Source organism: Myxine glutinosa, chromosome 6 (genome assembly GCF_964187855.1).
Source record: "Myxine glutinosa chromosome 6, kmMyxGlut1.1, whole genome shotgun sequence".
NCBI lineage: Eukaryota > Metazoa > Chordata > Myxini > Myxiniformes > Myxinidae > Myxine > Myxine glutinosa.
The window spans coordinates 39,007,543-39,032,695 of record NC_136266.1 but is presented as its reverse complement, the minus strand read 5'-3'; the positions used below and the strand labels follow the sequence as shown (position 1 = coordinate 39,032,695).

Here is a 25,153-nt window from a genome sequence, read left to right as displayed (position 1 = left end):
TCAATGGGAAAATGTTATGGGGGGTGTTATTACAAGTATTGTCTCTTGCATGTTTCGAAACCATCAATTTTGGTTCATTTGGTGATGGGGATGGGAAGGGGAGGAAGGAAGTGAAGGTGATGAGAGGGGAAGGGGAGAGGGGGAGGGATGGAAAGAGGAGGGGGGGAGGGATGGAAAAAGGAGGGATGGGTAGGGGAGTGGAAGGGAAGGGAAGGGAAGGAGAGGAGGGAGAGGTGGAACATAGGGGGAGAGGGCAGGGAAGAGAGAGGGGAGAGGAAGTAGGGTGAGGGTAGGAGAAGGGGAGGGGGAGGGAAGGGAGAAAAAAAATTAGGGTATAAGGAGGTTTTCCGGTGGGATTGCCCCCAAAATAGGTATGTTCTTTCTTCTCAGAAACTACACACACAATTCTGATGAAACGTGATTACAACCTTCATCACCCGTGAGGTATTAAAGTGTATACACGACATTAAAAAAATCGGGGTATAAGTGGTTGTACAGGGGGGAGGAGGTACGTGTGGAGGATTGGGTTTTGTGAATGTTGCTCTTGATCCAGGTGAGCTTCAGGATCCGCGGTCCTATTTTTATTTATTTATTTATTTATCAATATGCAGTATATTAAATTTAGGCCGATGGACTAAAGTTATCTGCGAGAGTGATTTGGATAGTGGATCAGGCCCATCTTCAGATTCAGAAGCACCAATAACCGGTGACCATAATCAGCATCATCATCTATTATTTTGTCATCACATCAGGTATTAGTTTCCACTTCACAGCACAAAATAGGAATTTATTCAGCTCTTTCTGGAAAAGGCAAACACTTTGAAACTGCAATAGAATGCACTTTTTTGGGGGGCCGAGAATGTTTGCGACTGATGCTCCTCATTGGTCGATATAATATGACTAGACAGTCAATCTTGCAACGGTGATGTTGATTCGCTAATGTAAGAGCAAAGGCCATACCATTTCCCAGCATCTTTCAATGGTGGACTCGGCAAAACAAAACAAAAAACGGCTTACTTCGTTTTTCACGAAAACTGGTGGAAAAATCAACTGTGGATTTGCAGGGTCCAATCCCTCATATTATTCTTCATTTCATCATGTGAATTGTGAAATGCATGCTCACCCATTGATATGCGTTATGAAAGAGCCATACCTTTTGGTCCAATCGGTCGGATATAGATGTGAACCTGAACTGAAATCTAATCATTCTGTTTTTGTTACTTACCCAACTCATCCACCAAGTTTTGTCATAATGTGTCCACAACTTTTTGAAATATCATGCTATTTATCGTTTTTGGCCCCATCACTCAATGGTGAAGAATCACTTAAAAATTAATAATCCTCTGATGCGGATCCGGATTTGGATCTTCACCAAAATAAAATCATCCTTGTCACACACCCGCATGTCCACCAAGTTTCATCCGAATCTGTCCATAATGTTTTGAGATATCCTACTATATATCGGTTTTAGCCCCCATTGCTGAATGATGAAGAATCGCTGAAACAAATTGTCTGATCCAGATCCGGATTTGGATCATCACTGAAATTAAAAATATTCTTCCTTGTCACATACCCAACTTATCCACTAAGCTTTGTCAGAATATGTCCACAACTATTTGAGATATCATGCTATTTATCAGTTTTGGCCCTATCTCTCAATGGTGAAGAATCACTTAAAAAATTATCAGATCTAGATCCGCATCTTCACTAAAATCTAACCATTTCATCCTTGTCACATACCCAACCCCTCCACTAAATTTAGTCTGAATGTCCTACCATTACTGGATGTACAGGTGTACCTAATAGTGACAAATTATCTTGTTCATTATACTAAAGTGTTCTCTTTGTAGACGACATGGTATCATTTCCATCTTTCATGTTTTCAATAACGTAAAATGCATTTTTATGTGTGTGTGCATCATATCTACTTCCAACCTATTGTTATGCTCAGACTAATAGTCTTTCTGCAGGAGCCTAATCCCTTACAAGTTCAGCTTTTCATTTATGTTCCTCACATTTCACACTGAGTATTATTTATCTCACTTGATGCTTTTATTTATTTATCTGTGCATTGTATTTGATTGTCTATTTCTTTGTATTACTTTGAATTTGACTGAAATTTGAATCAATCATGTCTTTTTTATCTATCGGTGAATCTTGACTCTTAGAGATAGTCAAGGCCCCTGGAAAGGGGACCACGGGCTCCCTCCCCAAATATCTCATGTTCACTAAAACATCTTCTCCACAACTACCCAGTCAATGCAGACCAAATTTGGTATGATGCATCAGGACAGTAAAGTGTTGAGGGGTTGTGCTCTCCCTTCCCAATGCACCCCTAAAAAGGGGATAAAAGTGTGGTTTGCCCCTAATTTGGGTATTTCATTCAAAAATCTTCTCAGATACCAATTGGATCCAGACCAAACTGGCCATGTGACATCAAGACTATGATCTAACCTTAAGTTGTGCTCCCCGCGGCCGTATCTCCCCCGGAAAGGGGCCCACGTGGCCACCGCCGAATCCTTAATTTTCACTAAAAGGCTTCTGCTCTCAAACTACATGGCCGATTCAAACCAAATCTGACAGAATGCATTAATGTTCCTGATCGGGATCCGCCTCCTCAAAGGAGGTCCTAAATTCGGACATTTTTCTCCAAATTTGATCCTCTGAAACTTACCATCAGATTAGAACGAAATTCGCTTTGAGACATTAGGATCTGGCCCGGATCTAAAGTTGTGCTCCAAATAAGCACTGACTCCTACAAAATGGTTGTCGTGTGGTCTGCCCCCTGATCCGCCATTTTCACTGAAACATATTGTTCTTCTCCTCCATAACTACGATCCAGAATTGAACCAAATTTGACAGGACTAATGAAGGCAGCAGGGTCTTCTAGGATTGTACCTCTAATCTGGATCCGCTAGCCCCTATGGCACCAAATTAAGTTACGGACTTTAAACTGGGCGTTGGCAAAATCCAATCATGACCCCATTAACCAAAGCCGATTCCATTCAAACAGTCCTACCCAATTCCACATTATCGGTCTCGTCTCTGGTCACCCTTCCTGTTGGAGAAATAACCGTCAGTCCCTCACGGGGCTATTATTTTAATTTTTTTCACAATCAATACAGTCCAATTTCTGGTACGAGGCGCATGTAGTGAAACAAATTCCTGATAATGAAATCACTGTTAGTTAGCAGTCACAGTTTCATGACCAACTAACACCCAGGTGTAACTAACAATAAGGGAATTTTTTTTAATGCCTTGATCAAACAAGCATTAATCATTATTTACTTTGCCTTGGGGCAGTGCTAAAATGTGTGTGTGTGTGTGTGTGTGTGTGTGTGTGTGTGTGTGTGTGTGTGTGTGTGTGTGTGTGTGTGTGTGTGTGTGTGTGTGTGTGTGTGTGTGTGTGTGTGTGTGTGTGTGTGTGTGTGTGTGTGTGTGTGTGTGTGTGTGTGTGTGTGTGTGTGTGTCTCATTTCAGCCAAAGCAGCCCAATGGCAATGATTGTAGTGGATGGTTTACCTTTTCCTTCAAAGAGATAGCCAAGGCAATAATCTGTAATTTGTTTGGGGTGCCAGAAATGACTAACTGTGAAGGACATAGTGAGATATTTTTCCATGCCCACATGGGTGAAACTCCTTCCGTATAGCGTGGAACTCCGTATTTTTGTAATGACCCATACAGAGGTTTCTGTATTTTCGTCATCAGCAAAACATGCCGCAATTTTTGGGAATTAAGGTTCTATTCTGGCGTTTGTAGAAACACAGACAGACAGACAGAGAGACTGAACCAATTGCTTAACCTCACTTTTTACTTCATGTGTGCAGGGTAATGAGGATCAGAAAGATGTGGTTAATTGTACTCTGCCACCTTGTGACGATACTGCAGCAGTGCACTGCTATGCTTTTGTCTCTTTTGGTTTGTTTTCACAACCAACGGGCACTCCTAATTTTTAGTCATTTTTTTTGAATTTTATTTTATTGATCACAACATATCATAAGACTACAATGGCACTTGGTGGAGGGCATACCTCCACCAGGCAGAACAGTTTACGTTTTGTATCCCACTGATAGGCCGAATCTGGAACCAGACCTCCAAAATCCTATTGACTTGTTCTTAACACCTACCCGACTCATCCACCAAGTTTGTCCGAATCCATCCACAACTTCTTGAGATATCATGCAATGTATAGTTTTTTGCCCCATCTCTCAATGGCGAAGAATCACTTGCAAATTAAAAAAGAATTCTCGTACCCAGATTCAGATCTTCACCAAAATCTAATCAATTTGTCCTTGTCACAATGTAACATACCCAACCTGTCCACAAAGTTTTGTCAGTATCAGTCCATGACTTTTTGAGTTCCAATATTTAAAAAACTTTCGAAGTATCCCTCACACACTGGTCCACATCCTTGCTGCATGTGACTAATATGCTGCGACAATGCTCTCCTCGTGGCATCAGATGTGTAGTTCAAAACACGAGGTTGACGAATATGAACGTAGACAAATGCAGTGCCACATTAAAACACATCATATATGAAGTTACGTCACCAGGTAAAAAACGCATTGTACTGACAATGGGAGGTAGCTGTGAGAAGAACCAGATTCGGATGCGGATACGAGCATTTATTTAATTTTTATAAGTGATTCTTCACCATTGAGAGATGGGGCCAAAAACGATATACTGTGTAGCATGATATTTCAAAAAGTTGTGAATAGATTGTGACAAAACTTGGTGGATGAATTGGTTAGATGACAAGAACAAGCCAATTAGATTTTGGTTCAGGTCGGAATCCAAATCCGGCCTATCATTGGGATACAAAACGTAAACGATTCAGCCTGGCCGATGTATGCACTCTATTGAGTGCCGATTTAGTTACTACGGTGTGTATATATATATATATATATATATATATATATATATATATATATATATATATATATATATATGTATGTATATATATATATGTATGTATGTATGTATATATATATATATGTATGTATGTATGTATATATATATATATGTATGTATGTATGTATATATATATATATATATATATATATATATTGTTGCGGATATGGCATTTGGCCTCCATATCCGCTTGTAAATATTCCCCTATTTCCCCAATACTCCCCAACTATCCCCAATCCCCCATTCCCTAGTCCCATTGCCTGTAAATAACACTCTGTAGAACCGACCTTCCCCTTTTTCCCCCATTAAATGTCGTGCCCAGGTCCACCGCATCTCACGTAGACAACTTTCGGACATCTTGCTAGTTATTCTTAGTCTATGTCAGTTAAGGACTCGTTTCCATTAATTCTGACTCTTCGTTGCACCAGAATGTGATTGTATGGCACCAGTAGTGAGTTTAGGACCTTCCCATACCTCCTCCCATCTTCCCCATGCAACAACCACAACAACTACAACTACAACAACAGAGGGGCGCGGCGCGGCGCGGGGAGTGTGCGTCCTCACTCCGGCTCGGTTAGCCGCCATTACCCATGTGCGCCGACGGGGTTACCACGAAGGGGCTGCCTGTCGGCCCCTCGTCAAGGGCGGAGCCGGTAACCCCCGCACCCAATGAGAAGCAACGGGCCGATTCCATCTGGGGCGGAGCTAACGAGCCGAGGGCGTGTCACTCCCCGCCGGATATACGCAGCGACTTACCGGATGTGAGATCAGATGCGCCCCGAGCTTGAAGAAGAGACAAGTCGCGACCTCCGAGCGCTGAGCGACCTCCCCGCATCTACTGGACCGGACCGGGTCGATTCTGTCCCTGAGCCAAGGTGCACCTTGAGCGATCGACTACCCGCTTTCCTTGCCATCAATCCCCGTGTGAGTCAGTTTTGTCCTGTTTATCTGTCGTCTGTCGGGGCTATTATAAGACCGTAATTAAGTGCCTACCTTACTATGCTGTCTCTCTCATCCCTGTAATCTGACCTTCCGCAATATTATAACCTCCTCCGGAGGTCTTGAGAACTGAACCCTTGTTGTCGTGTCATTTTAACCCAGCCGTTGTGTCCTTTTCCTTCATTGATTTAGCATAGCGCGACTTAGTCAACGTTCGAGTGTAATCGGGTAAACGTGCAGACGCGGTCATACCAAACCGCTCGGTAAACCAACATCCACAACCGCGTCTGTAACAATATATATACACAAAGAATTAAGTTAAGCACCCCTACACAACGAATTAAGGTAAGCACCCCCTAATATATATTCTTTGTGTATATGTATACATTGGCATATATTCTAAGGTATGTGAGATCAAATAATGATTGGTATGACATTAGCAATTATCCATTGATGAAATTGAGTGATCAAAGTGAAAGCGTTTGGGCTGCTTTTCATGCAGGCTGCTCAAGCTGCTGCTCAAGCAAAAACTGCTCAAGAAAAAACAGATCCCAGCAACTACAGACCAATCAGCCTTCTCTCAATTATCAGTAAAGTCATGGAATCCATCATTGCTTCAGATATGAAATCTTTCCTCTTCTCCAATGGCTTGATCTCTGATCATCAATTTGGTTTCAGACCTGGTCACTCTACTCTGGACATGCTGCTACTGCTTTCTCAGCAATGGATGGAGGTCCTCAATGCCAAACAGGAAATTAGAGCTGTCTCCCTTGACATCACGTGCCTTCGATACGGTCTGGCACCCCGCTCTGCTCACCAAACTCTCCTCTGTTGGTATCCATGGAAATCTCCACGCATGGCTGGCGGTCTGCCTCTCTAGTCGTAGTCAACGTGTGGCCCTGAATGTGTTTCTCTCATCTCCTCTTCCAGTTCAGGCTGGAGTTCCCCAAGGCAGTGTTCTGGGCCCTGTGCTTTTTCTGGTCTTCATCAATGATCTCTCCGACTCTCTTGAAAATCCTCTCTATCTCTTTGCTGATGACTCTACTCTCTGTCGCTCCATTCTTCATCCCTCAGATCGGCAGTCTGCAGCCTCCTCACTCTCTGCAGACCTGGACAAAATAACAGACTGGGCAAACAAGTGGAACATGTCTTTCAATCCTGACAAATCTCACACTCTTACGATGTCTCTCCGAAAAGACCGACTGGGCAACCCTCCCATCTACTTTCTGAATAATCCTCTCCAAGAAGTTCTGTCACTCAAACTTTTGGGTCTCACTATCTGCCATGATCTTTCCTGGGAAAACCACATTTCAAATCTGGCCTCCAAAGCTAGTCGCCGACTGGGCATCCTCCGTCGTGCGAAGTCCTTCCTTGGCACACCTGAGCTCCTCACCACGTACAAGGCTTTCATCCGCAGCTCAATGGAATACTGCTCTCCCCTCTGGGCTGGTGCTTCTGCCTCACACCTAGCTCGTCTTCACGCTGTTGAAAGCAAAGCATTCAGAATCATTGGAATCTCCCACGATGAAGCTAACTCCAAGGGCCTCTCACTCACTCACCGCAGGCAGGTTCGTGGTCTTTCCGTCTTCTACCGACTCCTCTCTGGCCTTGCCCCCCCAGCTCTCTCTGGGCTCTGTCCCGCAAATATTCCTACAGGTCGCACAAGATCTGCCTGCAACCCTCTTATGGTTAAACTGCCAAAATCAAGACTCTCTGCTCACCTTCACTCCTTCATTACTCTGCTCACCTTCACAGGCATCGTCCCACCTTCCCTCAAAATTGCTGCTGTTACCCCCATTCTAAAAAAACCTGGTCTAAACCCTGACACCCTAAACAACTTCAGACCCATCTCCAACCTACCCTTTCTGTCAAAAGTTTTGGAACGCGCTGTAGCCACTCAACTCAAACATCATCTCTCTGCCAATAACCTGTATGAAACATTCCAATCCGGATTCCGCTCCAACCACAGTACTGAAACTGCTCTCCTCAAAATCACCAACGACCTTCTCCTCTCCTCTGACGCTGGCAACCTCAACATTCTCGTCCTCCTCGACCTCAGCGCTGCCTTTGACACCATCGATCACACCATCCTCCTCACCCGACTTGAATCCACCTTTAACGTTACCGGCACTGCCCTCTCTTGGATTAAATCATACCTCTCTGACAGACGCCAGTTCATCTCCATCAATAACTGCAAATCCCCCACTGCTCCCCTCCCCCAAGGTGTCCCCCAAGGTTCAGTTCTTGGCCCCCTCCTCTTCATCCTTTACCTGTCCCCCCTCGGTCACTTAATCCGCCGTCATGGTCTCCAATTCCACTGCTTCGCCGATGACATCCAGCTTTTCATCTCCACCAAGTCCGTCTCCACCGACACCCACTCTATCCTGACAAACTGCATCACTGAAATAAAATCCTGGCTTCAAATCAACTTCCTCAAGCTTAACTGTGATAAATCTGAAATAATCATCATTGGCCCAAAAACGCTCACAAAATCCACCCATAACTTTGCCCTCAACATCGACGGTATCCCAGTATCCACCTCCCCTCACATCCGGAATCTTGGCGTCATCTTTGACCAAACCCTTTCCTTCGACAAATACACTAAACAGATCACAAAGTCAGCCTTCTTTCACCTGAAAAACATTGCCCATCTCCGCTCATCCCTCTCCTCCACGGCTGCAGAAACCCTCATCCACGCCTTCATCACCTCCCGTCTGGACTACTGCAATAGCCTCCTCTATGGTTCACCCTAAAAAATCACCAATAAACTCCAATACATTCAGAACTCCGCTGCCCGTCTACTCACCCATTCCCGGACCCGTGACCACATCACCCCCGTCCTTTACAAGCTTCACTGGCTCCCCATCCCCCAGAGAATCCAGTACAAAATCCTCCTCTTGACATACAAAGCCCTCCATAACTTGGCCCCATCCTACCTGGCTGACCTCCTCTCCAGACACACTCCAACCCACAACCTCCGCTCTGCTGGTACCAACCTCCTGACCCACTCCATCCGGACCAAATTCAGATCCTGGGGGGACAGGTCCTTCTCCATCGCTGCTCCCACCCTCTGGAACTCACTACCTCACACCATCAGAGACTCCTCCTCACTCACCACATTCAAAACCTCACTAAAGACCCACCTGTTCAACACTGCATTCAACATTCAACCCACAGCATTTAACCCCTGACTAACTCTTCTCCTTCTCCCTCCTTTTGCTTTAAATATTTCCCTATTGATTCTTGTCTTTTTGCAATTGTTGTTTTCATGTATTGTTATGCATTATGTTTTCCACTCTGTCAAAGCGCCTTTGGGCTTCTGGAAAAGCGCTCTACAAAATAAATGAATTATTATTATTATTATTATTATTCATTCCTCTTTTCTCCCGCCTCTGGAACAAACTCCCTCACTCTCTTCAATCCCACTCCACCCTCCAGGTCTTTAAAACAGCTGTTCACCACCATCTCTTATCTTCCCCCATCCAAAACCTTGATCTTTTCTATCCCCGATAATTTCACCCCAATTCCACTTTTTGAAATACCAACTTCTGTCCTGGAAGTCCTTGGTGTCCTTGTGTTTTATACTTCTCCCACCCCCTTCCCACGCCTCCTCCCTCGCCTCCTCCCTCCAAGCCCTCTCCCTTCCACACATCTCCCTGCTCTTAAATGTTGTGTGCTCTCAAGTGTTTGCGTGCTTCCCATTCTCTTGTCTTCTGCTCCCTGTTTTTATATATTTTGTTTGTCTGGTTGATTTGTTTGTGAAGTAAATGTCAGCTCTTTCACGAGCCTCGATTCAGTATACAAAAAAAGGGGGCAAAACTGACCTGGTTGTTCTGAATGGAAACCTGAACCAGTTCAAGTGCAGGGCCATTCTGGAAGAAACATTGCTTCCATTTGCTCGTGCAGCCTTTCGAGGAAACTTTGTCTTCCAAGATGACAATGCACGGCCTCATCGTGCTCGCATGATCCAACACTTTCTTGCTGACCGTGGTGGAGAGCATATGGAGTGGCCTGCCATGTCCCCGGATATGAATCCGATAGAGAACTTGTGGGCAGAATTAACGCGTCAAATCGACAACTTGGACCAGCAGCCGACTTCGGTGCGTGAATTGCAGCAGGCTATTGTCACTGCATGGCAAGCGATTCCTGTCCAAACCTTGGCAAATCTCGTGAACAGCATGCCTCAACGTGTACGTGCTCTCCTGAATGCTCGTGGGGGTTACACGAAGTACTGAACTGTAATTTTACTGTCCGTAATCCCAATCGTAATTTAACTTTTGTTTTTGTTAAAAAAAAAATTGGCTAATGTGCAAAATAAAGAGATACTTCTGGAAAACGTACAGAAGTTTAACACAGTACTGTCCATGAATTGAGTTCGATATCAGTTTACATCACTTTCAAGGATCAATTTATTTGTTTCAAAATGTCAAATGTGGTTTTTGTTTCTTTTAAAGGTCACATTAACAAAATCTAGAATAATTTCAACATAATTCCAATGAACTATTGGTTCTAAGACATCTTGAAAAGTAAGTTCACCCCCACAAAAAAAATATTCCATATTAAATGCCAAGTCTGTATATATATATATATATATATATATATTTGAAAAAAAAGGTTTCTTTCCTCATGAACATGAAAGGATGAAAGGTCCCACGTGAAGCTTGGCACAGATTTGTCTTTTTCTGTCTAGTTTCCTGCCAGTGTGGCTCATTCTTCTTTGCAGTGGGTTAGTAGTCATATTTTTGGTTGTGAAGTTTATTTATTTAGAAAAAACCCAACCTTTTGTCTCCCTCTTGTAGTACAGTCCCTCGCAGTGAAATGCCAAGGTGTGCTCTTGTTCATGACCATAACTTGATAAATCAGTTAACAGTGTGATAATGGTTTTGTTCACGACGTTTCTGTTCCACATTCTCAGAGGTTTCCCTGTTGATCTGAGCATGAATCATACTTGTAATTTATGATGTCCGAAGGTAGGGTTTGCAGCAACACATGCTATACGCTTGATTTATTGTCTCGTAAAATGTCATTATGTTCATAAATGCGACATTCTGGACGCGAGGAGGCCATTATTATGTCTGCTTGAAAATAACAAAAGTGGTATAATAATTTTTCACGAGAAGGAACAGTCTGCGTATCTATATGTTCGTTGTGTGAAGACAGGACTGTACATTTCAGCACATTTTCTGTGTACTATGAACCAGTTTTCTGGAAAGTACTTAATCCCAAGAGGTCAAGTCCCAGGGTCAGCTTCTCACACAGCACATTCATATCGATGGAACTCTTTCCAACACCTCAATTGATTCTCAACTCATTCTAAATGCTATCTATTTCCCTTCTATCCAATTGCAGCCCTTTCATCACTGGTTGTGTACTTGGTTTCCCTTTCCCACGTCTGAATGCTCACCTCCATTCCTTAATCCTTCCGTTATCTCGTATATGTGTAATTTCTGTTTCGCATCTTGCTCTTCCCTCAAGTTTTTCAATAGTGCCATCCATTGTCACCTTATGCTTTGTCCTTTACTTACTCCTGATCTCTTTTAGTCGCTCTCCTCCCTCTTCTAGTCGCCTGCGCATTTTTCGTCTGCCCGTTTCAGACTGTAATCGTGTTGCTCTCTGGGTCCCCACCCCCCCCCCCCCCTTCCCTCCCTACACTTGTGTATTCAGAATAATAATGATTGTCTCTCCTCCAGTTCCTGTTGTTGTTTTTGTTGTAGAATGCTAGATTTACATCCCCTTGACTTTGCTGATATCTCATTGGTGAACTTGACCTGCTTTTGCAGATGTTTTCTCCTCCTGTGAATTCTGGGAAGAATCGGCCGACAACACTCGGAAGCAGCCAGTTTAGTGGTTCTGGTGGGTACCTTTTTGTGCTCTGTCAATCTAATTCATTGTCCGATATTGGTGGAAATGTGATGTTTGAGACCAAGCCATTTGAAAAAAAAAATGCATGTCAGGTAAACAACCAAACTCGTAAATTATTATTTTCAATAATTAATGTATTTAATGTTGTAAAAATATGAATTAATATATAGTGGTTTCTTTGGTTTTTATCATCACACCAGAGGAAGAGAGAGAAAAAATAATACTCTTGCTTGCTTAGCGTGCTTGTGGGTATATTTTGGTAAATTGTGGGGAAATGCAGTCGGCGCTTGTGGTTATCGCGTGGGGGATTTGTAAATTACAAATGCAATGTCATTTTGGACTTCCCTCAGTGCTCCGTGCCTGTCGATTTTGTGCCTGCAACCACTTTGCTTCCACCATACTATCGCAATGGTATTTTATATTTTGAAGACCGATTTGTGCAACCTGAGTTGCTTCATGATATATTTCTGCCGTGAGTGGCTGGTGGAGGTGTGTTGTCGAACGTATACGAACGCACCGCGCGCAATATCCAGGATGCACATGCATTGCTGGCTGGGATTCAAAAAGTGACATTTGTAAGCTTTGTTAAATGCTCATCGAATCAGATAATCTTTTCATGTTTTTCGTGTTTTATCTCAACCACTGAAGGAAAACTTTGATGGATAACTGCATGAGGAAATATCGTGGATTGTTTAACCCTTCTTCGACCTCCATATACTCTCGCCCTCCGTTCCCCTTACGTCTTTCTTCCTTCTGCACCCCTCCCCTCTCGCTCCCCCTTCTCCCTTACTGTCCCCCTCCCCACCCTCCCCCACCACTTCCTGTCAATATTCTTTTCCTCCCACTCACTACACTTCTCCATGACTCTCCTACTATCCTTTTGTCCACTAAAGTCTTCCCTTTCCCAGTTTTAATCCTCCCCCTCTCCCACACCACCCCACACCCATGTATGAATGTGTCTGTCCATAAATGAATAAATGTCCATCTTCATGCAGTTTTTCAAAGAATGATCTCAAATAAAGTATTCTATTTCCAATGAGCAGCAGATACTTTGCATTTTGCAATGGGCTACTCCAGCAGATATTAGGGTTACTAATTGCTTAATATCCAGTCACTTTTGTTGCAAATCTGTTCCTGCTCACGTACGAGAGTCCAATTGCGTTCACGCGCAAAGTGTTGGCAGCATTTTTAAGTTGATTCATGACATGCTAGCGATTAACATTGGGTTTGCATTTGATGAGTTTCACAAGCACATATTTCCAAAATATCTCAAATTAATAATGGGAAGCCATACTCGCACTTCTGTTTCCCTTTTCTCCTTTTTTGAATTACAAATCGATATTAATGATAGTACATTTCACACCTTGTTGTTTGATAAGGGGCTGGCAGAATAGATTAGAGGTATGGCTGTGGGTAGCATCATTTGCTGGGGACGCAGCTGGGCTGCTGATGGAATGCGCTTGTAGGTTATACAAGTAATTTTGAATTCAGCCAAGGCGTGGGCAATAGCACCTACAGGTATGCGCTCTCGCCTCTGAGTGGTCTAGCCGAGGTTTGAATCTCAGCCCAGCTATAAACAGGCATCCTGGTGTTTTGCATGTAGAGTGATACTTCAATGTGGGTGTTGTCTCTCAAATGGATGTTAAGCTGGATGCGCCATCTGCTGGCATTAATTGGTCGATGTTAAAGATCTCATGGCGCCTTCCGCGAAGAGTATGTGAGTTATTGCCGGCACCCTGAAGAAATTACAACTTCCTGCCTAAATTATCCTTTGTCGAGCATCAGGTATGCCCCCTCTCCTCCGGTTTATGAAAAGTATTCGGCCGAAACTTCCCCCACGGCTGAGCCCACCAGGGGTGGATCCAGGGGGGTGGGTGCAGGGGGTGCGCACCCCCCCCCCTTCGATCCAGGATGAGGGTGCAGGCGGTGCGAATCTGCTGAACTGTTGGACCAGGGAAGAACACAAGGAACTGCAGAAACTTCCAAGAACGCATGAAATGCCGTTTCTGATGATCAATTTTTTAAAATTTCCTGGGGGAGGACCCCCAGACTCCCCGTTTATCCCCACCCCCCCCCCCCCAGCACTATAGTTTCATGCATCCCCCCGTCTTGAAGTTCCTGGATCCGCCCCTGCCCACAAGATTAATTGTAGCCTTCAAAGTAGTCATAGTAGTGGGATTAGCCATGCTCACATAATCATAAGTAGGAGTAGTAGTAGTAGTAGTAGTAGTAGTAGGATTCTGAATGGAAAGGCTTGTTGTTCTTTATTATTTTATTATGACGAATATTTTGTAGTATGTACCATGAAAATGATCCATACTATAGTTACAAAATTTGGTACATACATACGGGAGATAATGTTCCAAAGTTAATTTGAGCAGCAGCTCGTGATTCCCTTTCCTTCCATTTTTTATTTCTCAATACACGATCTAAGTCTCGTACTGGAGTTGCCACACACACATGGACAAACATACGAACATCTGTGACACAACACAAGACTGTTCAATGGGACAAACACAGCCACTGAGCTTAGGTGGGGAAGTGCCGTCACTTCCCGGGGTACTCTGGGTACCAGCGACGTCGCAACAATGGCGCTGCTTTTCTCACCGCACTTAGGAAGGCATTTCTTAAGAATTCATGAATTTCCTCCTTCCCATGGATGCAACCTAGCGGGATTGTCCGTGTTATATCCCTTTAAATGCTGTACTTCAAGCAAGGAAGAAGCACGTACCATTTTAAGGTCTTTGGTATGACTCGGCCGGGGTCTGAACTGCTAACCTCACAGACATGGAGTGGATGTTCTACCATTACACCAGCGAGTCTGGTTATATGCCTCGTTAGTCGCTTTCCTTCCCTCCCCTCACTTCTATGTCCTCCTCATTTACCTTTTATCCCACCTCTCCACACTCTCCGACCTTACTTTCTCTCCTCGCTTATCCTGTTCTCTTCTCGTCCTTGATTTCAATTTATATTTCTCTCATTTACCCTCTCCCTTTACACACGTAATAAATAAATGCCTTATTGGGCAGTTTGTTTGCAGCATCAATGATAGATAAACCTCAAAAGGAGAGAAATTCTGTGAACCAAAGTGAGCTGTTGATGCCCCTCGATATTGGAAAGCAGGTGCTGTCAGTGCTCAGTATTTGCCTGAAATACTCTCCTTTTCCTTTCACAACATTCCTTTCTAAGCCATACATTTTCATCTATCACTCGCTTATTTGTTATCATCACAGATCTTGCACTCCTCAACACCCACACCTTTTCAACCTTACTACATTGCTGATCATTTTGGAATGAATTTTCCAGGGCAGTATAAATATAGCTCTCACATGGTCTTTGCAAAGCCGTGCAGGTTAACTAACTTTTACAGTCCAACTGCACATGTGGGATTTCCTTTTTGTAGTGTTTGAATTTATCAGTCCTCCATGTAATATTAGGGTCGGGGTAGAGTTACAGGGGGATGGAGGTGGTCATGTTTGGACAATGGTATGTCCATTAAAGCAGTTTTGTTTGAGATGTCTTGCAATGTGAACTAGAGAGTTGATAGAACACCTTGCCCTGTGCAGTCTTGAGAAAAAGGACATGGAAAGGGTCTTTTCAACTCTTATTTTGCATTTCCGAGCACGATCTACTGTATATTAACTTTGTTCTTGAAGTTTGAATAACAGGAACATTGATAAACATATGAAGCCGATGGGTCAAACAGAATGGGCCAGACCTTCTGCCAACTCTTCTCAGAGAAGCTGATGATTTTGACAGATTTTTGAGAAAAAGATGGACAAAACAGATAGATCTCTTGGATGAAGTAAGCTGTAGTGGTTACATCACTAGCCGCCACCATTTTGTCTGAATCTAACTATTACTCCGCCCTCGGTGTCAAATTTGATTGCTTGAGATGGTGTAAAATTTTGCCCAGGAACAACTAAACGATGTTTTCAGAAGTGCAAACAAGGTCCTTGAGCAGGTAAATAAGTTAGTAATTAGTAAACATGAATTATGATGTCCTGATTGTTGGACCATCTCTTTCAGTTCTCACAATCTCAGTTTCACTCTGTCACTCTGGCACGATTGACAAAAACAACCAAATTATCTCTTTTCCTCTTTTCCTTGCATGTAATTGCTCGGCCGGGTTGTTTACAGGGTTTATGCTGGCCTGGTGTTGGCTTAGCGGTTAGGGTGCCGGCTTGGGATCCTAGGATCCTGGGTTCGAATCCCGGTCGATCGCTGAATAAACACCAGGGGGGTTGACTCAGCCTGTCATCCTTCCGAGGTGGGCAAATTGAGTACCAGCTCACTGGTAATTCCCTGTGTGTCGCAAGAGGCGACCAACAGGGTTGGCGGCAGGAAGGGCATCCGGCTGTAAAACATTGCTTCAAAAAGGGGACCACGGTGCCCAAGAAAGGCCAACCCCTGCTCTGCGGGGAAAAATGGCCTCTAAAGGTGGTTGGTGCTGTTCAAATATATTGTCACGTCGCCAGGCGATTAAGATCACCAGGGACGGATGGCCGAACCAGCTTTAACTTCGAGGCGACCTCCCGATGACGGTTATTTTTGGCGAGTGTGGGAATGAAGAGATGTGAGATGTTTAACTGAACGGAATGCATGGGTTTATACCGAAACCACAAACAAATAGTACGCGACAAATAAAATGCAACACAAAGGGTTTAATAAAAAAATAAAGCACGGACAAAAACGTCGAAATAAAGACTGAGGTAAAACTAAATTCTATTTTGAGACACCTCCACTCACTGACTCAACCACACACACAGGGGAAAGATTAAATAAAATAAAATGTTCCCTCTCCAGCACTTAGCTTTCTCCAAAGGGTCACTTCCGCTTCCGGTTCCTCCGGCGAAGAAGCGTCCTTTCAGCTCTCCATGTCATCAAAGTTAAGTATTTTCCCATTCGTGTCTTTGTCAAATTTCCACTCGTTATTTTATTGTGTATGTGTTACTGTGTGTTTCTAGTTAGTTTTGGTTTGTAATTCGTGCAAACGTGTGTGTAATTAATCGTTTTCTGTTGGTACCATGTGTGCGGCCTGGTACCTTGAGGCTTCCCTCCCCCCCGTCGGTGTTTTGTTAATTTAATTTCTTTCCTTCACTGTATTGCTTTTTCTTTGATTTTCTCTTCTCTCCCTACCTCCCCCGAACATCTTGCTCTTTGTTTAACATTTTAAATACAAAAAAAAATAAAAAATTGCTTTCTTATTTCCTTCTCTCGTGGGCACACGCCCACGTGTGCTGTTGTCTCGCCCCACCCCCTTTATCTCCTTTTCTTCCACCTCTTCCTTCCATCTCCAGCCGATACCTTTCCAATTCTACTTTCCACCATACTCATTCAACCCTTTTTCCTTCTTTCTCAGATCCACGTCCTCACTTCAGGGATTTTTCCCAGATTGTTTTTCACGGTTTTGTTTAAATATTATTTTAATATGTTTAAACATTCCCCTGCAGTGTTTTATTCAGTGGTATATTACAACACGCTGTTTTTTTTTTTTTTTTTTTTTTTTTTGTTGTATACTGAATCGAGGCTCGTGAAAGAGCTAACATTTACTTCACAAACAAATCAACCAGACAAACAAAACACACAAAAAGAGGGAGTGGAAAACAAGATGGGGAGACAAGGGGAAGCACACAAACACAACATTTGAGAGCAGGGAGATGTGTGGAAGGGAGAGGGCTTGGGGGGAGGAGGCGTGGGAAGGGGGGGGGGGGTGGAGGGAGAAGTATAAAACACAAGGACACCAAGGACTTCCAGGACAGAAGTTGGTATTTCAAAAAAGTGGAATTGGGGTGAAATTAGCGGGGGTAGAAAAGATCAAGGTTTTGGATGGGGGAAGATAAGAGATGGTGGTGAACAGCTTTTTTAAAGACCTGGAGGGTGGAGTGGGATTGAAGAGAGTGAGGGAGTTTGTTCCACAGGTGGGAGAAAAGAGGAGTGAAGGTGAGCAGAGAGTCTTGATTTTGGCAGTTTGACCATAAGAGGGTTGCAGGCAGATATTGTGCGACCTGTAGGAATATTTGCGGGACAGAGCCCAGAGAGAGCTGGGGGGGCAAGGCCAGAGAGGAGTCGGTAGAAGATGGAAAGACCACCAACCTGCCTGCGGTGAGTGAGTGAGAGGCCCTTGGAGTTAGCTTCATCGCGGGAGATTCCAATAATTCTGAATGCTTTGGTTTCAACAGCGTGAAGACGAGCTGGGTGTGAGGCAGGAGCACCAGCCCAGAGGGGAGAGCAGTATTCCATTGAGCTGCGGATGAAAGCCTTGTATGTGGTGAGGAGCTCAGGTGTGCCAAGGAAGGACTTCGCACGACGGAGGATGCCCAGTCGGTGACTGGCTTTGGAGGCCAGATTTGAAATGTGGTTTTCCCAGGAAAGATCATGGCAGATAGTGAGACCCAAAAGCTTGAGTGACAGAACTTCTTGGAGAGGATTATTCAGAAAGTGGATGGGAGGGTTGTCCAGTCGGTCTTTTCGGAGAGACATCGTAAGAGTGTGAGATTTGTCAGGATTGACAGACATGTTCCACTTGTTTGCCCAGTCTGTGATTTTGTCCAGGTCTGCAGAGAGTGAGGAGGCAGCAGACTGCCGATCTGAGGGATGAAGAATGGAGCGACAGAGAGTAGAGTCATCAGCAAAGAGATACAGAGGATTTTCAAGAGAGTCAGAGAGATCATTGATGAAGACCAGAAAAAGCACAGGGCCCAGAACACTGCCTTGTGGAACTCCAGCCTGAACAGGAAGAGGAGATGAGAGAAACCCATTCAGGGCCACACGTTGACTATGACTAGAGAGGAAGTCCGCCAGCCATGCGTGGAGATTTCCATGGATACCAAAAGAGGAGAGTTTGGTGAGCAGAGCGGGGTGCCAGACCGTATCGAAGGCACGTGATATGTCAAGGGAGACTGCTCTAATTACTCTTTAAAAGGCTTTTTTTCAATTTCCTCTTCAATTCATTCCATTAAAAAAAATAATTCAATCTCTTACAGTTCTTCCTTTCTATATTCTCCAAACTCACCTTCATTCCACAACTCCTCTATCATTTTCAAATGGATCTCTGACTTGAAAATCACAATAAACCCAGTTTGTAATAAGTTAATCGTTTCTGTTTGCCCCGTGTGTGCGGCCTTGTAGCCTGAGGCTTCCCCCGTCGAAGTTTGTTCACTTAAGTTCCTTCCTTCGCTGTTTTTGCTTGGTTCTTAGATTTTTCCCTTCTCCCCCGAACTTCCACGAACATCTACCTCTTTGTCTAACGTTTTAACCCCCCCACCCCAAAAAAAACGAACAAAAAAAAACAACAACATTAATTTCCCTTTCTCCACGTGTTCTGTTGTCTCATCGTGTGCTTCTGTCCACATGCACTGTGTCGCCCCGCCCCCATTATCTCCTTGCTTTCCACCTTTTGCCCTGTTCACATGACTCATGATTGTCCCTCTAGGTCTAAGCCCTCTCCCCGTTGGTATTTTTGTGAATATTAGATTGTTCTTCACGGTTCTGTTTAAACATGTTTAGACTTTCCCCTGCAGTGTTTTATTTAGTGGTGTATTACAACACGTTGTTTTTCTTCCTATTTAAAAAACTCTTTTCAATTTCCTCTTCAACTCATTCCACTTCAAAAAAAAATTCAATCTCTTATAATTCTTCCTCACTACATGCTCTAAATTCACATTCATTCCACCCCTCCAACATCATTCTTAAACGGATCGCTAACTTGAAAATCACAATAAACCCAATTTGTTATAAATGTTCGTCTTTCATTCATCATCTACTTTCTAAACTCCCCCCTTGCCCCTCCCCTCCTAAACTTCCCCTTGCCCCTTCCATCCTAAACTCCCCCCTCACCCATACCCTCCTAAACTCCCCCCTCACCCCTCCCCTTCAAATCTCCTCCCTCACTCCTCCCCGTCAAAACTACCTCCTCACCCCTCCCCTTAAAAACTCCCCCCTCACCCTTCCCCATCAAACCACCACCCTCCCCCACCCCTCCCCTTCTAATCTCCCCCCCTACCATCTTTCTCCAATTCTCCCTGCTCCCCTCTCCTCCTCAAAGCTGCCTCCTCCCCACTTCCTCTCCCATCCATCTCATACTTCCACCTCCTCCAACCTTCTACTTTGTTCTGCCTCTCCTCAAACAACACCTCACTGTGCCTCATCACATCACCATCAAACCTTTTGTCCTCCTCATCCTTCCCTTTCTCCTAACTCTTCTGCAATCTCTGACACACTATCAACAGCTCTCCCTACCTCCCCCTCTCACCCCTCATCTTACCCTACCCCTCCCCTCCCCTGTCCCGTACCCTATGCTCCCCCTCCCTCTTCCTTAACGGTATGGACCTCAAACATCTGGGGCTTTTGCTCAAACCTGATTGATCTCTCCATTCAGGTTGCTTCTGACAATCCAGACTTGATCTGCTTAACAGAAACTTTCCTTCTTCAAGATGTCTCTGATTCCTTAATATCTCTTCCTGGTTACTCCCTCCTCCGGTATGATAGACCTGAGCCTCGTCATGGTGGTGGGGTTGCTATCTTTATCAAAAACTCTCTTCCTCACTCTCCCTGCACTGCCCTCTCTCCACCACACCCCCAGGAGTACCTCTGGCTACGGCGTCCCCTCCACGCCCACCTTTTGTTTATATGTGTGTTGTACCGTCCTCCAAACAGTGATGACTCCATTTGCATTTCCCTGTCTGACAACATGGACCAACTTCTATCCACTCATCCCAACTCTCTCTTCCTCATATGTGGCGACTTCAACTGTCATCATGCCAGCTGGCTGGGAGTGGGTTCCTCTCTCACCAGCCATGACACCTTAGCAAAGGACTTCTGCAACTCACTGGGACTGACAAAATCTGTCAATTTCCAGACCCAGATCTCAGTCAACGGAGCATCTTCTCTTCTAGACTTGGTTATGACTAACTTCCCTGCAAATGTCTGCTGCTCTTCTTCTGCTCCAATCGGTTCTTCTGATCATGTGCTTGTTAAAGTGGACATCTCTCTGGCCATTCTCAGAGAGCCTCCTCAGCGTCAACGAGTCTGGCATTTCACTCAGGTCGACTGGCACGCTCTTCAAGCAGCCATCAATCATCTGGACTGGTCTTCCATCTCTACTGCCTCTGACATCAACTCTTCCTGGGAATTCTTCCAAAGTAAACTGCTCTCTCTCATGCACAGATTTATCCCATCTCGTCTTCAGTTGTCATACCCTTCCATGGTACACTGAAGCCTGTGGTGAGGCAGTTGCCATGCAACAACTTGCCTTCGCCTCATGGAAGGCAAATCCAACTGAAGGTAATCTATGGTGCATGAAGCGTTATGATGTAATTTTGTCTCCCATAGTTTCTTCACAATCGCACTGATCAGTTTCAACATACTGAGAACCTTCAGAGTTGCTAATGATGGAGGAATCAGTATGGGAATCCAAGCTTGGAATACACTGTTTCTCTATGCAAGTCACCATTTGGATCAAGGTGAGATCATCATGTGACATCACTGGCAAAATCGAAAATCAACATTCTAGAGCTAATTTCAACATTTTCTGATTGGCCAAAAAAAAAAGAACCCTTCAAATTAGACCGTAATTAATGATTTTCAATGGTTTTCAGGGGAAAAAAAATTACGTTTGGGTTCTACTTCAAACCAACTTTGAGTTTGGCTTTCTGAATAGAAGAAGAAGAAGAAGAATTACAATTGGCCTATATTGAGCCGGTCAGTTTTCTTGCTCGGCGATGTTGTCAAAAAGTTCAAAGAATGTTATTGGATGTGAAATTCTCCACAGATGACTGGTCTAGCGATACTTTATGTCAAGCGATAGACGCCTAGCGATACTTTATTATAGGTTGATAGGTTTGTATATTGGTTAATTATTTTGAGGATTTGTGTTGTATTAATCCTATGGAGTCTCCATACCATCCCTGCTTAGGAAGTCTAACGATTTCCTGATACATACTTGTTTACCATATTGCCCTCCTCATAATCACCGAATGTTTGGATCCACTTTGTGTCTGGAAGGTCAGGGGTTTGATTCCGACCCTGACCGGATCCTACCAAAGACTAGCAATGGTATGTGCTGCTTCCTTGCTTGATGCTCAGCATTTAAAGGATATAGCATGGACGAACCATATCAGTTAGCATATTCCTCCAAACTGAGTGTGGTGAGAAAAGAGACCTCATCAATAAGATGGCTTTTCTAGTACCCAGGGTCCTCGAGGAAGTGACATCCCTTCCTCCAAGCTCAGCGGCTGTGTTTGTTTGAAGTCGGCTCTGGTGTTGTCTTGTGCATGGGTGTGCGTGTGCAGGCAATTTGTGTTCTAGCTTTTTTATGAGCCTTGAACCCTGAAGAAAAAAAAACAAAAAACAGTTTCAAGCATTTTGAAGGAGGTTATGTTTTCACCCCTGTCTGCCTGTTTGTCTGCAAGCAAGATATCTCAAAACGTTGTGAACGGATTCGGACGAAATTTGGCAGAGAGATTGGGTATGTGACAAGGATGAAATGATTATATTTTGGTGAAGATCCGGATTCGGATCCGGCTACTAGAATTTTAAAAAGTGATTCTTCACCATTGGGAGATCGGGCCAAAAACAATAAATAGCAGGATATCTGAAAAAGTTATGTGGATGGATTTGGACGAAATTTGGTGGACCGGTTGTGTGTGTGACGAGGCCAAATAGATTCGATTTTGGTGAAGATCTGAATATGGATTTGGATACGAGAATTATTTAATTTCCCAAGTGATTCATCACCGTCGAGAGATCGGGCGACAAACGATAAATAACATGATATTTAAAAAAGTTATGGACGAGTTATGACTAAACTTGGGGGGACGAGTTGGGTAGGTGACGAGAACAAGCCGATTAGATTTTGGTTGAAGTCCGAATCCAGATCCGGCCTATCAGTGGGATACAAAATGCCAAATGTTCAGCCTGGTGGAGGTATTCGCTCTACCGAGTACCGTTGTAGTTTTTTTGCATTCATGATCGAGGCTCGTGGACGAGCTGGTAGTTTATATTACATCTTCCTCCTCCTCTTTCTCTCCTAGCTAGACATTAGAGCGAGCACGAGTGAATATTTCATGGCAATTAAAGATTATCATAATAGGTAGGATTTTCACAGTATAGTACCTTTTTATCTCTACACCTTCTCTTTGAGGGTAATTTTCACGAAACTTTACTTCTGGTCTTACTGCAATTTTGTAGGACTTCTCGTTGGTTCTTTGGTAATTAAAGCACAAAGCACAGGTTTGGGTGAGTGGTCAATTTGAATACACGAATACCATGCAAGTTTGACACTTTATTTCGCATTACGTATTTTGTCAATGAAAACGCGTCGTTTCACTTTTTCTGACTCGCTGGTTGATTGTGTTTTAAGGAGACATGCTCAAGGGTTCATTTGAGGCCACATTATTTTGAGTGTGCTTGGTTGTGTTGTTTTTTTAAGCTTAATTTTTTTTGCTGTAGGCTCTGACTTGTATATGAAGTATAATAAGAGACTAATGTGGTTGTTTGGGGAAGGAAATGACGCATTTTGCCAGTGGTTTTAGTGGAGCCTGTGATGCCAGTTTTGCAAACTAGTCCCAGAATCTGTGGCAGCATTTGATTAATAAACTCTGGGGATGCATACGCGAGGGATATGGCGACTGTTTTTCTGATTTGGTTTTGATTATGCCGCTTTCCTCCATATTTTATTTCCAGCCCAGAGATACAATTTCGATTTCGAGGAATTGGCGAAAGCAAAAACCTAGTTGTAATTTGCTAACGCCGTTTGACTTGCCTCGGTGGAACAGTGTCGCGAGTGTGGCACTGTCTCAACTTGCCAAAGCACACAGCATGCTGTGCTGATCATGGAAATCTTTCCTTGGTTCTTCCGAATTACAAAACAATGTTTCTTGCATGGCCAATTGCTTCCTTTTATTTTTCTGGCAGCACAACTGGCTTAATAATGTTGTTATCTGTTGAGGACTGCCTGGAGAAGTTGTTTACCTTGACCTTTGGTGTCTTTGGCTGTGGGTAATAAAAGGTGTTTGGGGTGATGGTCATTGTGCTTCGGATCGTGATTGGTCTGGTTGTTGGGATCTGCAGTGTCCTCTTGCACTTGCACATGAGAATTATTTTGTTGTTGAAGGACAATGAAAAGAAGAAATCTATATATTGCTCATCTGGACCAATTGGATTTGCATTCATGATCTTTGGGCCATCTATTATGTACACAAATGGTGGAAGTTTTGAAAATCTGAAGTAAAACATTCTTTAAAGTACCGGTGTACTTTACCACTTCATCACCCAGAGAATCCAGTACAAAATCCTCCTCCTGACCTACAAAGCCCTCCATAACCTGGCCCCATCCTACCTGACTGACCTCCTTCCCAAACACACTCCCACCCGCACCCTCCGCTCTGCTGCTGCCAACCTCCTGTCCCCCCCCCCCCCCCCCATCCGGACCAAACTCAGATCCTGGGGGGACAGGGCCTTCTCCATCGCTGCTCCCACACTCTGGAACTCACTACCTCAAACCATCAGTGACTCCTCACTCACCACATTCAAATCATCACTCAAGACCCACCTGTTCAACACCGCATTCAACCCCTGACCGTCTCTTCTCCTTCTCCTTCCTTTCTGTTTGGTTATTTAATTATGTATTTTTGTCTTTTTTGTCTTTGTTTTACGTACTATGTCAAAGCGTCTTTGGGTTTCTTGAAAAGCGCTATACAAAATAAATGTATTATTATTATTATTATTATTATTATTATTATTGTTATTATTATTTTCGTTACATCCTCCATTGAGGGTGGGCGGACGTTATGTTTTCACCCCATCTGTGAGCAGGATGTCTCAAAAAGCTACGGACGGATTTGGGTGAGACTTGGTGGACAGGTTGGGTGTTTCACAAGGACTAAATGAGTTGATTTTGGTGAAGATGCGAATCCGGATCCTGTCTATGAGTTTGCTACAAAACGTAAACTGATCGGTCTGGCGGAGGTGTGCGCTCTACCAAGTGCCGTTCTAGTTTTGTATGCAGCAGCTTAGGAAAGTGGGTCTCGTCGAGTGGGCTGTTTGTCGAATGTGATGTGGGTTCGGCCATGTTGGGTTGAATGCAAAAGTTTCAAGTGTGAGAGTGATATGATGTGCAATACAATTCTGCATTTCTATTTAAAAATAAAAGGAAAGGTTGGTCAGAATGGGGATATAGGAGTATGGAGTGAGGACGGAATGGGGTGTGTGGGGCATGGAAGGTGTTTAAAACTGTTCTTTTCTTTTTTTTTTCTTTTTTTTTTGAGAAGGTAATATTTAAACGGCTCTGCTACATAGTTGTCTGGGTGAGCATTACCATGCGGGCATAGTTTTTAAATATGGAAAACAAATGCTGATAAAGAGCGTTGGGGCCCAAGGCAAAGGGAGTTCAGCAGTTAAAAAAAAAAAAAAAAAAACTTGCTTTCCTCATCAGCATCGTT

The 25,153-nt window shown here is 43.8% G+C and overlaps 1 protein-coding gene across 30 annotated transcripts in view; it reads left to right on the top strand.

Moving 5' to 3' along the window:
- The window catches only part of LOC137429699 (transcription factor 12-like), a 386,392-nt gene that overhangs the window by 97,317 nt on the left and 263,922 nt on the right, over positions 1 to 25,153 (top strand). For 19 of the 30 annotated variants that reach the window (XM_078779753.1, XM_078779765.1, XM_078779766.1 and 16 more), the window contains one exon: positions 11,630 to 11,702. In XM_078779753.1, the coding sequence (XP_078635879.1) occupies positions 11,630 to 11,702 (73 nt within the window). Of the gene's footprint in view, positions 1 to 5,604; positions 5,835 to 11,629; positions 11,703 to 25,153 lie in introns of those variants that run through there. The other 11 variants (XM_078779752.1, XM_078779740.1, XM_078779742.1 and 8 more) reach the window with 6 other exon arrangements.